This window comes from Panthera uncia, chromosome X (genome assembly GCF_023721935.1).
Source record: "Panthera uncia isolate 11264 chromosome X, Puncia_PCG_1.0, whole genome shotgun sequence".
In the NCBI taxonomy this organism is placed as follows: Eukaryota; Metazoa; Chordata; class Mammalia; order Carnivora; family Felidae; genus Panthera; species Panthera uncia.
The window spans coordinates 5037024-5054961 of NC_064817.1; the positions used below are offsets into that span (position 1 = coordinate 5037024).

A 17938-nucleotide genomic window follows, 5' to 3' on the forward strand; every position below is an offset into this window, starting at 1 on the left:
ATGCCCACTGTCACCAGTGTGCCCACTACATCCTCTGCTCCAGGATTCAAAGGCAATGGGTGCATTACGCAGGTTCTAACTTAGACTGTCTTATCTTAAATAGTTCAAATAAATGGATCCCTGAGAAACATTAGGTTTCAGGCTTCTGCACCCAAAGCCAATGTGTGTGTCGGGGGTTTCATCACATCACCAGCAGTCCTCAGACACCAGGTGAGGGTCCTACCATTCAGCTAATTCTGATGCCATCCACCTGCAGATGGCCTCGGATCCCCCTCTGACACCATCCACCTGCAGATGGCCTCAGATCCCCCCCGGGGACACCATCCATTTTGGGAGGGTCCCCCTCCAACACCATCCACCTGCAGATAGCCTTGGATCCCCCAGGGTAAGGGCTCCATCCTACGAGACGGCCCCCACTGCAGACAGCACTCACACGTCCTGGTTGGCACCTGTGATATTCTCACTATCCACGATAGGTCGGAGGTTCCAACCACCCCCAACTTGGATTCAACTAATTTTCTAGAGTGGCTCACAGAACTCAGAAACATTTTACTCACTAGAGTACCTATCGGTTTATTATAAAGGCCCTAACTCAAGAGCAGCCAGAGGAAGAGCTACACAGGGTCAGCTATGTGAGAAGGGGCACACAGCCTCTGTGCCCTCCCTGGGGGTGCCACTGTGCCCACACTGCCACATGTTCACCAACCCAGAAGTTCTCCGAACCCTGTCCTTGTGCATGTTTATGGAGTCCCAGTGCCAGGAATGGGGTCGAAGACTGAATACATGTTTCTTATTTTAAATCACAGTATCGCAGGCCACTTTGAGAGGCCCTGTGTCATCCTCCAGAGAGAGCCAGTGTGCCCAGCAGCACAGAGAGCTCGGAGCCCAGAGAAGACTGAGCCAGGACAGAGAACACACAGGGTTCTTGGCCAAAACTCATTCCATTCCTGGTCACCATGGAGGTAAAGAATCCTGCTGCCCACACGCAATGTATCTGTTGACTAGCTAACTAAGGATTGAAGATTTTCGCAAGCCATGTAGGTTTCTAATTCCTGTACTATTAGGGAGTGACTTTGAGAATTTACCAAGGACCACCAAAATAGAGGTTTAGACGCTATGTTTAATCTCTATGTGAATTCTATCTTCCTGCATTCTTATTATATCCTATGCAAACTTTTATTTCTCATTACGTATATGTAAGGACATAGTTTTCTGTATCTCAAGAGTGAACTGGCATTGGTCTCTTGAACTGCCATTGGTCCCTTGAAATGTTTCAAGTAGAGAAATGCATCACCATGTAGTGCTGCTGAGGCCACATGTAATGGACAGACAGGCATGTGCGTCAGTCCTAGGAGCCTGGACCTGACTCGAAAGGGGCGTCCTGCACTTACACGACTAAATAAGAATGGAATAAAATCATTCCTGCATACTGTAGAAAGATACGAGATCTGATTTATGCTCTTATTTAATAGTCCCAAAGTTAAGAGAAGTGAATGACCAGGCTGTTTTTTCAAATGTCACAATTCTGATTAATTTCACAGATCAGGAGATCCAGGATATTTTCTCTCTGCTCCATTTTTAATTTGAAGAGCTGGAAGAATACCCCAGCAGCATGAGGCAACTCTAAAACATCAGTAATCTGTCAACCCTGGAAAGATTCTTCCAGCCTCCAAAAGAGCAAGCAACATTTCCTTTCAAGATGCTGTTACATTTTTCTTCCTTCAAGGGGCCCTTTTACAAAATGGCAGGAACATTCAGCCTTTGTTGGCATAGAACTTTTTGTCATTAAAGCACCTAGCAGCCTGCAGACCTGGAAAATATAATTCAAAAAGTAATTTACATGCTGGCATTTACTACTTTCTTTCCTATAAAATATAATTTCCCTTGCTTATTCTATAAAGTTGTAATTATTCTTTACTTCTCATTGGTCTGTGATGAAATATACGCGTTCTTGTAAAAGTCATGTACTAGCATTTATGAGATTATATATCACCATCAGTGTATGAAATCCTGACAAATATTCAGCTATATCCTGCATAATCTTTGGTAAAGCCCATCTCTTCCAAGGGATACCCTGAGACAAAACAATATGTGCTATGACAGGTACTCTGAACTATTCTCTCGTTTACTTTTCCTTTATCACCTTTCTGAATCCACATGAGTAAGTTAATCCTTAGAATAAAATGGCCTTTGATAGGTTAACTCTTGTATCTCTTTATTGATCAGTTAAAACATTATCTAATTTTAAAGATGATTAGAAAGTGACATTAGTGGGGCACCTGGGTGGCTCGATTGGTTAAGCATCTGACTGTTGATTTCAGTCCAGGTCATGATCTCATCATGGTTCATGAGATCAAGCCCCTCATCAGGCTCTGTGCTGACAGCGTGGAGCCTGCTTGGGATTCTCTCCCTCTTTCTCCCTCTCTCTGCCCCTTCCCAGCTTGTGCATGTGCTCTCTCTCTCAGAAAAAAAAAAACTTTAAAAAATTTTTAAAAAGTGACATTAACATTCACAATAAACCTGTCTGATGGAAAGTGACTGACGTTGTAGATAAGATAGGGATTACTGACTGTGTTTCACAGATATTTATGGAGCCGTACTTAACGCAGCACACATATAGGTGCAGAGCACAATGGACACATAACCCATGTTCCATGATCTAGATGAGATTTTTGGGTTGGTGAATGTTCTTTTCCAAGTTGGGAAGGGGTGGGTCTCAACCCCACATGGTGGGGTCTGCCATATGCAAAAGGAAGGATGTTTCCACCTCATATTACAGAGGACAGGGGAAGATAAACATGATGTGTTCATATGTATGGGGAACTGTGTGCCATTCTGAGAGGGAGGAATGTGCACTATATTATGCATTATGGCTTAAGATATGAGAGAAAGACAGGTTTACAATCACCTGTGAGAGGGTGGGAGAAGAAACTAGTTAAAGAGGATCTCAGCAAGCCAATGGGCTTGTATGGTGATGCCCCAGGAAGAGTGAGAAAGCCCTAGATGTGCTGTGGAGGTCCAGAGCCCAACCAGAGCTCTGTGTCCACGGGGACTTGCTGAGGCACTCCATGTACCCCCACAATAGCAAGCTGAGGTCAGATTCTTCACTCCTTGTTCTTGGTTGTGGGAAGAAACACAAATTATGCGAGTCTGCAATCCCACACCAGCTTCTAATGGGGAAGGAATGTTGTTTACCAGAAAAACCAGGACACATAAAGGCACACTTATTTTACACAACATGAAATCCCTCCCACCAGTAGAAGAAAAAGGTCTTTGGTGAAGCAGAAGTCTATAGGACTCAGGTCTGAGAAGGAGGCTGGGGAGGAAGAAGGGGACAGGAGTGAAGGATGAACTTTGGGAGAAGATGACTAGGGGACACTCTTGAGGGTGGAATTCAGAAGAAGGAGAAGTATGTTACACAGTTGCTATTTTCTAAAGCACATGTGTGCTGCCATCTACAGAATGGATAGTTAAGAAAGAGTGAAAACAGATACTAATTAGGAGACTTGTTTAATTGTAAGAAAGCGATGGGAATGGCCCAAACATGGCAAAGAACTTGATAGATTCCCAAGAACATTTGACATTAGAGACAAAAAGGACTTTCTGCAGTCCTGCATTTCTGGAGAGAAAGAAAATAGAAACATGAAGACTGGCCTCTCAATCTCTGGCATAAACAGATGGGTGAAGGGGGGAGCTGTCTGCCATGGGAGATCCTGGGAGAGGAGCAGGTGTGCTGTCTGAGCACCTGCTAGCCACCCCTGTACAGGTGCTGAGCTGGCAGCCAGACACAGGGAGAGGGCATCAGAAGCACAAAGATGGTCGCTGAGTCCACACACTCACTGAGCTCTCCCAGGGACAGCGCTACCTACCCCCCTTCCTTCCTTCTCCCCAACGCTGAGTTCTCTGCACACACAGCACACGTTCCAATCTCTGCGCATGCGCACGCACACCCACCCGTGTGGGGGCGGATGCCCATGCCTTGTGGGCCCACGGGGCACTCATGACTCTTGAGGGATCTCATTCCCCACCGAAACTTCAGCTTCTTCCGCGTCCATTATGACTACGTGTGCAGTGGACTGATGTCTGTGCCATCATGTGTACATGTTTATCTTCCAAACTCAATGTTGGGCAGAGCTCAAAATGCATCTAGTGCTGCAATAATGTGTATGTGTGCGTATGTCTACGTGCATGAACAGTACATGCATGTGTATGTTTATGTGTGCCTGTATCCATGTGTGTCTGTGTGCACGGACATGCACACATAAACAAATACATGGTACATATGCACTATATCGTGTATACTTGGTCTATAAGTATATATTCTATATGCTGGACCTATGTTTATAGTACAATACAGTATAATATAGCAATTACCTCCATCATTAGGGACAGTAATGTCATATTTTGTGGCCATACATTTCAGGTTGAGGAGTGGATGGATGGCAGGATTAAAAAAATCCATGAATGGGGCGCCTGGGTGGCGCAGTCGGTTAAGCGTCCGACTTCAGCCAGGTCACGATCTCGCGGTCCGTGAGTTTGAGCCCCGCGTCAGGCTCTGGGCTGATGGCTCGGAGCCTGGAGCCTGTTTCCGATTCTGTGTCTCCCTCTCTCTCTGCCCCTCCCCCGTTCATGCTCTGTCTCTCTCTGTCCCAAAAATAAATAAAAAACGTTGAAAAAAAAAATTAAAAAAAAAAAAAATCCATGAAGTTACTACACCTATAGAAAAGTTTCCAAGAGGAATTTTAGGTAAAAGTTGTATTATATTCAGAGAGATGCTTAAAAATAGTAGACTGTTTCAAAGACACTTAGTTTCCAAAGAGATGGTTTCTCATGGAGCTAGGAAGCTGTTTCTAGAACTTTTTTGAAAGCATCATTTCAAACAGACCTGCTCATTCCGATCCTATTTTTCCCAGGTGGTAGAAAATAATTATAAGCAATGACTGCGTCTAACTCTGCAGAGCGTGGCTTGCCTTTCCTATATTCAGACAGGCTTCTAGCACTTTCTACCCTTCTGCAGCAGGCCCATGATGAAAGGCAGATACCATGGGGCTCTACTCCTAGGGAATCAATATCACATGGTCCTTTAATCTCTCCCATTCCCGGAAACCTTGCCACGCGCTTCTCCTGAGCAGTTCTAACTAGCCCCGTCTCGTGAACAAAGCCCAAAACAAGAAAGGAACTTATTTTCTGGCTCAGATATGACTGCCATGTAAGACTCTCCTCTTGTTTTGCTCAGTTTGTGGCAAACATACTAGTTTAGAAAAACTGGAAGCAAGAAAAACCAATATGGGAAAAATTTACTCAATGGAATACTAAGTAGCCTTTCAAGAAGCAACGTGACCACTGTGGAATACCTGTTACCACAGGTATGTCACCCATCCCCAGGTTTAGGAGACGTAAGTTTTCTTGCTAAATTTCCACTATGACACCAAAATATTGCATATTCAATAGATACAAATTAAAGTCAAAGGTAAAACTGAAACATGGCTCAGTGACCAATCTCAAACACACAAATGTTTGCCTACTTTTGGCAACACGCAAACAAGCAAAACCCCAAATTTGGATTTTGCTCTGTACGACCTACAAAACTTGAAGACTTCCTTCTTTCTCTTGCTACCCGTGTTGACACACAGAAGTCATCTCGATGGGCAGGGATGCTACTTCCCAAATTCAGCAAACGTTTGGCCCGGGCAGCAGGACTCAACAATATACATTTCCCATACAGAGCGTGCGATTGACCCATTTTTTGCCCCTTCAATAAGGATCAACATGATCAAGTGAAGGTTAAACACCAATTTGCTGAAAAAGATAAGCAAGTATGGAATGCAACCCAAAAAGTAGGTTTTCTGTAGCTACAGCTGTCCCTCCCGATGGCTCACTGCCACGTCTGGGGCCTCTGAGGGTTGGACATGAGTGGCTCTGGTACGGACACACCGTGGAGCCTGCCAGATGCTGGGAGAGGGTGCCATCAGGGGAGAGGCGCACAGCGAGGCCAGAAAGGCATGCCTCCACAAGGACAGGGCACTTACTGTGGCCGGTGGGGAGTGCGGGCGTGAAGTTCAGGGACAGGATAGGACACTTACTGTGGCTGGCAGAGCGTGCGGGCGTGAAGTGCAGGGACGCCTTCGCTCCTTTCAGGCGCGTCTGCCCCCAGTACGCGATGGCCTGCAGCTCCACGGTGTAGCCACTGTCTGGCTGCAGTCTGTCCAGGATCACCGAATTCTGGGACTGCAGGAAAAGAGAAGATTCGCCAAGCCCGTTACAAACCGCTCTGCCTCTGCCACTCCTCTTCTTCACAGAGCCAGACGGTCCTTAGGAAGCATCTCGTCAGCCCCTGCCGTACATGTGCCCTTAAAAAATCCAGTTTTACTATCAATATAAGTAGAACGCCCAAACATATTATTTGGGAATTGTGTTCCTTATCCAATTACTGGATCCTCTTTCATGAGTATAGAAGTGAATAATTCTACAACGCCCAGGTGGCTCAATCGGTTGAGCATCAGACTCTGGATGTCAGCTCAGGTCATAGCTTCCCATCTGTGGGATTGAGACCCAATCAGGCTCTGTGCCGACACCACGGAGCCTGCTTGGGATTCTGTTTCTCTGTCCCTCCCCTGCTCACTGTCTCTGTCTCTCAAAATAAATAAATAAACTTTTAAAAGTTTGAAAAAAAAAAATGAATAATTCTGCTCTTAACTATTCTAGACACCACCTCATGGAGAAAAGAGATATGTTTGCCATAAACTGATGGAGGCTCGTGTTAGCAGATACCTGGAAAAATTATGAATTGTCCTTAACTGTATTTCTTTGATATTTATTCTAAATCTTCCATGAGTAAATTTCAATCAAAAGTGGTAGCAAAAAACATCGCGAGAAAATGCTTTAAGATTTTTTTAGTCATTGTCATCATTAATGTCAAGCACTCATCAGAGTTTCTGTGTGTGATGCACAGCCTTAAATGAAGCAAGTCAAAAACCTGTTTATTTGCCTGATGGCTGGAGGCCAGAGAGTAATTCTACTAAAGACTGGGAGATCCAGTGACATTGGAGCGAACCAGCTGTGGGATGGTGGCTCCAAGACAGGAGCACAGCTTCGATAAGTCTGAGTCTGCTGCTCTTCCTAGGGTTACAGGAAAAGTAGGATACCAAAGTCCCTTGCAAGAACTCGCAGTGAAGAAAAATAAGGTAACTGTCTTAGAATTCAAGACGTCTGTCAAACTATTATGCGTGTGTTGACGTGAAAGAGCTCCTTGGCTGCAAGACTTGCCTACAACTGGTCCAAGTGGTGGTATTACCAGTTATGAAAGTCAGACAGTGTCCATCAGTAATGTAACACCCAATCGCAGGCCAATGGTGGCACGCACTTTCCAGTGCAAACGATTCCAGTGTTATGTGTGCAGTGTGCCTGCTGCACGAAGGGCATCGTCTGAGATCACCAAAGACGGAATCACAGACTTGTGTAAATTCCGCAATCACCTATTGGCATTCTGGTCTTCATTTTGGGTCTTGTGAGATCTCTTTTCAGCAAGAGAACATGCTTCTCATGGGCATTCCAGAACTGTGAGTGTGATCCTCGCTGTAAATTATACACGGCATCGCTGTATGATTCGGGCTTTTGAGGGATGAATTATCAGCACTTGGCCATCCTCATCAGCTTGGCTCTGCAATGCTGATGGGGCTGCACTTCCAGAATGGGAAGACTGAGCGTCAGACTCCAGACTGTGGCTGCTTCTCCCGGTGAGGTGGGGACTGTGCTCTGCAGCCTGCTACCTGGTACTGTTAGAGAAAAACCCTCCCAGCGCCTCGTGGTGGACATTCTACCTCTCTTAACCTTTAGCGTGTCTGCCTAAACTACCGATTCTCAATTTCTCCTAGTCACGGTTTCCTGTCGGATTGCCTAGCATTCTCCCTAAACTACTATCTCTCAGGTAAAAGAAAATTCACTTTTGAAAAAGCATCCCCTTTGAAAACCCTTCTCTCCTTATTTACCAAGGATATTAGAATGGTATCTTAGGAAATGGGAACCTACTGATTCCCAAGAAGAAAATTTCATACTCTCTCACATTCTTACGCATGTTCCCAGTTTCTAATCTTAATGTCAGTTGGTCAGATTTAACATGGAGAATTCAGTGATCCACATGACCTACAGCTTGCCCGCAGTGGATTCAAAAACAGAAGTCACCCGTAAGACAGTGACCTACCATTTTGGCCACTCTGGCCCATTAACACTTTCAATTAAATTTGCAGTTCATGTTTTATTTATTTAATTGATAAAGAATAGAAGTAAATTGCAAAGTTTCCTGGTAACCCGTGATGCTGTTTGGTGACTGATGGTGGGTGTGTTTGTGTGTGTATGGGTACCATACGCGTTTCACACATCATATTCTGCTTCCGACCCCTATGATCCCTTCAGATCTCCCTATGAGATAATCATGCATTGCCAATGATCACCTGCTGTGAATTCCTTCAAAATAAAAGATGGAACAGTCAGGAAGTTTCTTAAAAATAAAAACAAACTAGGCATCACAGCTAAATATCAAGGATACGGAGTTTTGGAGACGTGTTTTAGAATTCTAAATGGCACAGAAATTGGAATCTTCACCGCAAAAAAAAAAAAAAAAAAAAAAAGTCCTGCTATCCTTGTTTAAAACATTTTCAAACATTTGTTTTTTTATGGAATTCAACTTTACAAATTAGGAGGAAGTTGTTTATGTAAGTTTTGTAACAACAAAGGAATGTGTACCAAAAGGAAACCGGGTAACTCCTTTTTATGCACTAAGAATTTCATACAATGCAAAATGTTCACTATCATAGAATCTCATTTCAGAACATGGTTCAGTGAAGATTTTCTTTCTTTCCATCTGGAAAATAAACCACTCCGAGTTCTTTTAATCAATGAGAGAAATATATTGTCAAACATGCATTTTCTAAGCTGTTTACTGTTCCACTGATTAGGTTACAGATGGAAATACCTTGCAACAGAAAAGCCAGGAACATTTGCTCTTTGATTTACAAGGATCTCAAACACACCCCCAAAAAAAGATCTAAACGTAAAAGACATTTTGAATTATATCATTTTCTGTGACTGGACAGTTAAGACAAAAATGATTTTTGTTCCTTCTCTTTCAGGAGTTTGGCCTGCTGTTTGGATGTGAGTCAGTCAACGGACTAAATGCAGCTGTTTTGTACCTAAAACGTCAAAGGCAAAAGCATCTGGCACAGCCCTCCATTCCTCGAACTTCCTCGGCCCAAACGAGAGGGATGGGAACCTTTCCTTCACCCATTCCTTCTCTCAGCTCAGCAGAGCCCACCTTTCCGGTCAGCTGCCTTGACCTCCGGTACAACACCCTTCTTCTTGTTCCCACTTACCCCATCCGTAGTCTTTCTCCGCTTCTTTTTTGTTGGGACAAGTGACTTGGTGCTGACTGTCCAGCTCCAAAATACCTTGTAGTGATGCACGGGGATGTCTGGTTCCTCAGGGAGATCCCAGACGATGGCCACGGTCACGGTGCCGTCGCTGTTTACGGTGGAGTTGGCAAGCCGGAGGTTGGCAGGCGCTGGGGGTGCAGAGGGATCTGAAATCAGGGAGAAAGACAAACCATAGGACTTGAGTACCCAGGTGACAACGAAACCCATGTCCTTATAGGTCTAATGACTACATGATCAACGCATGAGCACTGCACGGGCCATATTTGTAATCTAGAAGGCTCCTTGGAGGCATTTACGTATCACTATAACCCAGCTTCATCTTCCCTGTGTTTGAAATTGATAAATGTTTATAAAACATGGCAAAATTTGATTTAGGTGGGTTGACATTAAGTAGGTCCGCAATGCAGAACTGCCTTGGAAAACTCTGGAAAGAGAAAGAGAGAAATGCAGCTCGTATGACTGTTTTCATCTCAGTGGTTCTGTAACTTTTGATCCTCACTTCAAACAAGAGCAACAAAGGGATGTCAGCAAAAGTAAAGCAATTTTTGTCTTTTTTAAAAAATATATTTATTTATTTTGAGAGAGAGAAAAACAGAGGCAGAGAGAGAGGGAGGGAGAGAGAGAGAGAGAACAGGGGAGGGGCAAGGAGAGAGACAGAATCCCAAGCAGGCTCTGAATTGTCAACACAGAAGCCGATGCAAAGCTTGATCTCACCAACTGTGAGATCAAGACCTGAGCCCACATCAAGAATCAAAAGACTTAACTGACTGAGCCACCCAGGCGGCCCAAAAGCATTTTTTTCTTAATCTACATTACAAATTGGATGACATACGGATAACAACCGTTTCTGTAATTTCGCCATTTCTGGCTTGTCGCATAAAGCAAAAGCTTCTTCGCTTCTCACAAGACAGATGAGGTTACTCTACAGATCTCCACTTTCAACATATATACAAAGATAAGCACGTACACACAAAGCTAGATGGCCTTTCCTTCATTCTCCGCCACAAACTGAACAAGTGTAGATGCCACTCACCACAAATGATTTACAGATGGATTTGTTTGAAGATGCTTTCCCAGAAAAATGCTGTCAATAATTGGAAGGGTAATGCCATGTGCATCACAAATGCCAAGAAGTTACACCTAACTTGATATAAATGAAGATGACTGAGGGGATTTAGCCATGTTTTTACTGTCAAGATTGTTCGTGGTTTTGGAACGATGGAAACATGGATTATTTTTTTAAGTCTCTTGCTTTTCTAGAGGTATATAATGACTGGAGGTTTGGTTGATTAATTTTTAAAAATTTTTTGTTTATTTATTTTTGAGAGACAGAGACAGAGTGCATATGGGGGTGGGGCATAGTGACAGAGAGAGAGAGAGAGAGAGAGAGAGAGAGAGAATCCAAAGCAGGCTCCAGGCTCTGAGCTGTCAGCATAGAGCCCAATGTGGGGCTCAAACTCACAGACCTTGAGATCATGAACTGAGCCAAAGTCGGACACTTAACTGGCTGAACCACCCAGGTGCCACAGATTGCTTAATTTTTTTAAATGAGAACAGGAGAGCCTGGGTGGCTCAGTTGGTTGAGAGACTAACTCATGATTTTGGCTCAAGTCATGACCCCAGGGTCATGGGATTGAGTCCCTCGTCAGGCTCCGCACTGAGTGTAGAGCCTGCTTGGGGTTCTGTTTCTCATTCTCTCTCTTCTGCGGTGATAGATAGATAGATAGATAGATAGATAAAAAGATGAGAATATTTCATTGTTGTTTTTCAGGTAAGGTGAATCCAAAGCATGTTACGTGACAGTGTTGACGAGGTGATTCTAATATTGTCAACTTTAGGAACCTTCTGGGAGCACCCAAGACATATACTGGGATACGCTAATTCGGTGAGTCCGAGTGGGGCACCTCTATGGATAGTTTATACGTTTACATAAACATGTATTTATGTTTTATGTAAAAGATCTTTCTCTGTGTAAAACACACATGAAAGTCTGATGACCTACCTGCAAGCTGGAACTTGGAAAGCCTCGCACCCGCCTGCGACAAGCCAAGAGGTGTGAACATGACTCAGCTCAGTATAAGCTGGAACACACTGGTCACAGTTACCCTGGGCGTGGGAAGCCCTGGACTCCTTGCTGTGCTGGCTGAGCAGAGCCCCAGGAACCGAACCTGGGTCATCGATGTGGCTATGACACCACCGAGCACTGCCTGGTGTTACAGGCACTTTCTCTACCTGACACACGGCTCTGCTGAATTTCCCCTCGGTCCTGCGGGACCCGGATTCTCTTCTCTGCCTGATCCCCCCCCCACCCCAACTTCATCCCCATGCTGCCGTGACTCAACAAGATGGCATCCGGCCCCCGAATTCAGGGACCTCTTCTCTCTCATGTGCTCACACTTTCTAGGGATCTCGTCCAGTCACGGCTTTACCCAAAGTCTGTGTGCTGCTGACTCTCAAATGTATGTCTTCCACACAGACTCTGTCCCAAACTCAGAGTCAAATATTTGGTGGTCTTCAAGTCAGCTGCCTTTGGAGGTGCCAGAGCCAACTCAGAACTAATGTGTCCAGCACTCACGTCATAACTGTCCCCACGCCATGGGAGCCAACCCTTCAATAAACAGAAACTCCTCCTTCCACTTAACCAGACTGAAAACCTAGAAGTCAGACACTTCTGGGGCTCTCATATCCCCTCAGCAAACTATTAGCACGGACTTCAAAATATATGCACAATATCTGCACCACAACCAGCACCCACACCACGCCAACGCCTTCCTTCCCCCATCACTGCCAAGACCTCCTCTCAATGCTCCCTGATGTTGCGGCTGCCTCCCTGGAGCCCGTCCTCAATATACAGCCAGGCGTCCCTTATTCTGCACAGCCCTTAGTACCAACTGACTTACAACATCCTTTATGTCCTGTCCGCCTCCACTCACAAGAATGAAAGCTGTATGAGGGGAAGATTTGTTTTTTTTATCTGTTTTGTTCACAGATCCGCTTTATCTGTTTGTCTTCCCAGCATGGAGGCCAGTGCCTGGCACACATCAGGCTCTCAGCAAACAGTTGCTGGATGAATAGATGAATGACTTCGATTTGTGAGGCGGTATTTCTGTTTCCATTTTAAACCCTGTCAGTTGGAATGAGTGAGTCCTAACAAGACAGTGAAGTGAACCGAGGGGCTGTTTCTGGCTTGAAACAAGAGACCGGAAGCAATCCCCCTTCCTGTAGGATTCGACCTGTATCCTAGGAAAAGGACCTACCGACTTTTCTGAGAGGGAACCTAGTTTGCAAGCTAATCATCTCTTCAAGGCAAGAAAAAAATTTTAATGCATAAGGATAATTACAGGTGTGCATGAATGTCTCTATGCTGAAAACAGGTGAATTCTCCAGTTATTGTAGGTTCATAGGAAGAGCTCAAACTCATCTCCTCTCCTAATAGAGAAATTCAAGTTTAACAAGGTCTGCTAGTATTAGGTATTGTGTTGTCTTAATCTGCTCCGTTTGGTACATAATTACTTAGTTCCCTGGAAAACTGTCCCGCACCTTGGATGTGATCATAATAATCCAGAAAAATACTCTCTAGTTTACGGAACGTTATGAAATGTGCAACATAACTCATGAGAACCACCTATGCAGAAATAATGCTTTCAAATATTTGAATTGGTAACATGTGCTTTATCTTACCTTAAAAGTGAAGCCTTTTCTGACAACTCACAATATCAAGACGGTGTACTTCCGTTACCGAGATGAGACACCCCCAAAATAGTCACTGTCCGATTACGAAGCTAACAGGAATTGGAGAAAGCATCTGGTTATTGCCCTGATTCTCCTCTGTAAGCCAGATACTCACATGGCCATTCGTTCACTGTAGATGTCAGGGGAGAGGCAGCCTGTCCTATCTGTCTAATCTGAAGGATTTCACTCGCAGTCCTAAAATTCCCATAGTCAAGCCATCCCCTGCCTTGTGACATGCTTCCCTTCATTACGAAGGAAAATATATTCCCTTTGCTGCATTACACAAAGTCTCTTCTTTCCATTTGCCCGATGTCTTAATTGCATTAGAACTTAGAAATGTCTGCTTGGAAGTCTGCATGTGAAAAAGAAATACACACACAATCTATTATAATAAAGCCCTAAGGTACTGTACAGCTTATTCGTTGGTGCTTTTTAAAAGAACGGTAAAGGCCTTAGGGTTAGAGAGACGAAGTGACTTCTCCAAGGTCATTCAGGTAATGGTGGCAGGGGGGTGGGGAGAATGAAAACGAGGGAAGAGGAAGGTGAGGCTCTAAAAACACACCCACACATGCCACATCCCTACACGTATTATATGTCCTCACCACAACTATGGGCCAGTGTCCCTGGACACAAAACTTGGAAAGCCCTTTCACAGGGAAGGTGTCCGTGCTAGTAGCCTAGTGCAGGGCCTGACAAATGTCCTCAGGGAAGGGGCAGAGAGTAAACACTTCAGGATCTGCACACCAGTCTCTGTGGTGACTACCTCACTCTGCTGCTATAGCTCAAAAGCAGACATGGAAAATACATCAACACATGAGCTGTGTACCAATAAAACTTTATCTGTAAAAGAGAGCAGCGAGCCAAATTTGGACCCCAGGCCATAGATGGCCAACCCCTGAGTGAGAGTCTTTTCAAAAGCAGTGATACCATTAGCTTTTTGAAACTTGAGACGAGCACCATTTCTAATGTTACAAGTGTATGGTTGTGCTTTGTTGAGTAAACGTTGGAGTTTTGTTCCCATTCTACAGATGAGGAAATGGAGGGCTGGAGAGTTTACATTCTAGAGTGTGTGTGTGTGTGTGCAGGGGGAGGGTCAGAGTCATATCACGAGACCAGTGCTCTTGGACCCCTCCCTCTGGGCTGAAATCAGGGCACTTCTCCCCCACCTTTCTGCTGCTTTCCACTCCCTCTGTGAGATCTCTCCAATTACCTGCAGAAACATTTCAGAAAGCAGAAAGGAATCACGCTTCCAAAGATAACTGAAATAGCAAGGCTGTGCTAGCTTCTGCTTACATACAGTTTCCAGCACAGGCTGTGTTGACCATTTGCCATGAATGGCCAATGTTAGCTCTGGACAGAAACAGTTCCTTTCATTAACGATCTTATGTGGTGCTTCAAGCCAAGGAGGTGTGGGTTTCAGAAGGAGAGGTTTAATGTTTCACTCTGTCTTTAACTTTAGGTGGGTAACGAATGCCACAAGTGAATGGGTAGCATACAAACAGCAAGGAGAACAACCCTTATAAATAAATAATATACACAAACACATGTATATTCATGCGCGAAGAGGAACAACATACGTTCTAAGAAAATGGATGTAAATTTTATCGCCTACTTGATTTCCTCAAATAATACCGAAAGACCAAACCTCCCACTGAAACGCATCACAGGAATATGTCTTAAGGGAAGTGACAGTGACCAAGTGGATATTTAAAATTTTTTTAATGTTTATGTTTGAGAGAGAAAGAGAGACAGAACGTGAGTGGGGGAGGGGCAGAGAGAGAAAGAGGGAGACACAGAATCTGAAACAGGCTCCAGGCTCCGAGCTGTCAGCACAGAGCCCGACGTGGGGCTCAAACTCACAAACGGTGAGATCATGACCTGAGCCAAAGTCGGACGCTTAACTGACTGAGCCACCCAGATGCCCCCCAAGTGGATATTTTTAAAGCAGTGGTATTACTACCCACAAGTTCTCCACCTGAATTAGAAGGTTGGTTCTAATAGGTCAGTTTTCTTTTTCTTTCCAGACTCAGCAGTTGGGATAGTTTTCCTTCCCTCATTAAGAATATCTAGACACACAACTCCTAAGTCTTTGAAAAGCTGCAGAACTATTTACTCTAACTAGTAAATAGTTCTAGGACACATGTAACGTGGAGTCTTGCCCAGTGGAAATGGCACACACACATCAGCTGTGGGACAGCATAAAAAGTCACCGGTCCCGAGGAGTAGGGGGGCACTTTACTACTATCGGTGATGTCTGTTCTCATTTTACTAACACTCCATAATGTACGCACAGAATAACATCCAGCGTGAGACTTGTATGCTCTGAAAACAACACTGTCTTCATCCTTTCCTTTTCAACGTATCCTGGGCTCACGGGAAAACAGACAAGAAACGTGTAGGAAAAGCCTCGAATTTGGAGGGACATGAATATAATAACTAGAAAATGACATATTAGCTTAGCAACAGAGGGTGGACTTTTACAGTGTTCCCTCTACGTCCCTTTAACGTTTGCTGTTTCAGAATGGTCAACTGATACTGACCAGTCTTAAACATCCAAATGTTTGCCTGCTTTCGGCAACATGCAAAAAAAACCCAAAAAACAAAAAAACAACCAAAAACCCAAAATTCAGATGTTGCTCTGTACAACCTACAAAACTTGAAGACTTCCTTCTTTCTCTTGCTACATACGTTGACACACAGAAGTCATCTGGATGGGCAGGGACATTACTTCCCAAATTCAGCAAACGTTTGGCCCAGGTAGTAGGACTCACCAATATACATTTCCAATATGGGGCATGCAACACACATGCATTTTGTGTCCAACAATATACAATATACATTACCCATACAGAGCGTGCGATTGACCCATTTTTTGCCCCTTCAATAAGGATCAATATGATCAAGCGAAGGTTAAACACCAATTTGCTGAAAAAGACGAGCACGTATGGTGTGGAACCCAAAAAGTAGGTTTTCTGTAGCTACAGCTGTCCCTCCCGATGGCTCACTGCCACGTCTGGGGCCTCTGAGGGTTGGACATGAGTGGCTCTGGTACGGACACACCGTGGAGCCTGCCAGATATTGGGAGAGGGTGCCATCAGGGGAGAGGTGCACAGCGAGGCCAGAAAAGCACGCCTTTCTCGGGTTATTGCCGCCGTCTGACACAGGAAGGGGACTGGGGATCTTTAGGAACGCGGGCATTCCTTTTGTGAAACTGTGAATGTATTTATTTTGAACCACAGCAGAACATGTCCGTGATCTGCTGTAGCAGGAATCCCGTGGCCGTGGAGCCCGAGCCCTGCAGACCCCCGCATCCCAGTGTCAGTCCCTGCACCTCATGGCTTCAGGACGCATGGCTAACTTGGGAACCCAGCTCCTCAGCTGGCCCCACCAGCGGCCAGAGCTCTGCCCATGTGTGGACGGATGTCCCCGCGGAATAGCGTGCATCTGAGGACTCAGTCCCCACAGCAAGGAGTTCGGTTGCCCACAGTGACAGCCAGTATGGGAACTGGCCTCTTACCCTCTTCCTTCTCTTCCTCCCTGCGTCACCTCCCATCCCCCTTGTTCCCTGGACGGCCTCCCAAGTAAGCCACTTGCGCTCAAAGCTCTCAGGCGCAGTGGCACCCTCTGTTCCTATGCGCCGTGCTTCCTGTGGTTTGTTCCAATGCAACAGGACACAAAAATTCTGGTAGACCCTAGAATGTGGCAGCGGGGTGAAAGAAAGGCACTTCATCCTAGCAGTGACCGAGGAAGGTAAGTCTCCACGTGGAAGCATTACCCTTCCTAGTTTCCCAATAAGGAGACAAAAACCAGAAAGAGACATTATGCATTAGGATACTGAATTATTTGTCATCTTCATTTTTGACGTCAAAGCCGATTTTCCTTCTTAAGTACCGGGGGAAAGGTGGGAGAGGATTTAAATAAGTGAATACAGAAATTATCCCAACCTCTCTTTTGGGCTTTCTGTTGCCAGCAAAAATTACTGATTTTCTCTATTTTATAATCACGCATTTCTTCTGGGGGACATACGGGCTAACAGCAATCTACCAACGTAGCAACAACTCAGAACTTTCTGTACAAATCATCACTCTGAGGGGCTGAGATTAAGTTATTGGAAAATACATGAGTTAAAAGGAAATTAACTTAGTTAACAGCCAATCCATTCTGGCAAACCACAGACTAATTTTGTATTTAAACATAACCATAAAGAAGAGAATGACAAGAATTTTGGCTTCTCCACGAAAATCAGGATTAAGGCCAATGAATAGCAGGCAGAAAGCATAAGCTAAATGAAACCCATTTTATCAAGTTTTTTTTTCTCTCTGTATTTAATTTGCCTTTTATTTTCAGATGTGTTTATTATAGATGGAAAAAATCCCTTCCCCCTTCGCCTTTCCCTTGACCCAGACTTAAGTGATCAAGGCTGGCCCTCTACCCAACTCAAATACACTAGAAATTACTTACCCTTTGCACAGACTATTATTTTAGAAGCAATAATTCTTTCTCAAAGCAATTTTAAACCACTCGAGGACTTACAACTGGTATAGTTTCAGTTCTGGAGCACAGCGGGAATAAATGGGCTTTTATTAAATGAAAACGTACCATTTTTTGAAACATGGCAGTGTTAAAATGTTTTATTTCCTGCTTTTGCAAATATGCTCCATAGCTATAGATCTCCCTGGGTGGAACATTCTAGATTGTGTGGTTCTTGCACTCTCACAAACCTAAAGTGTTTGTGCAGATTTCGTAATCACCTCTAATATGGTTTCAGTGAAGTCGCA

At 44.5% G+C, this 17938-nt stretch overlaps 1 protein-coding gene across 1 annotated transcript in view; it reads right to left on the reverse strand.

Moving 5' to 3' along the window:
* Positions 1 to 17938, reverse strand: part of ANOS1 (anosmin 1) — a 183261-nt gene that overhangs the window by 22684 nt on the left and 142639 nt on the right. Inside the window, exons 7-8 of the mRNA XM_049643358.1 lie at positions 9369 to 9574; positions 6084 to 6228 (exon numbers count right to left, since the gene is read on the reverse strand). Of these exons, the coding sequence (XP_049499315.1) occupies positions 6084 to 6228; positions 9369 to 9574 (351 nt within the window). The remainder of the gene's footprint in view (positions 1 to 6083; positions 6229 to 9368; positions 9575 to 17938) is intronic.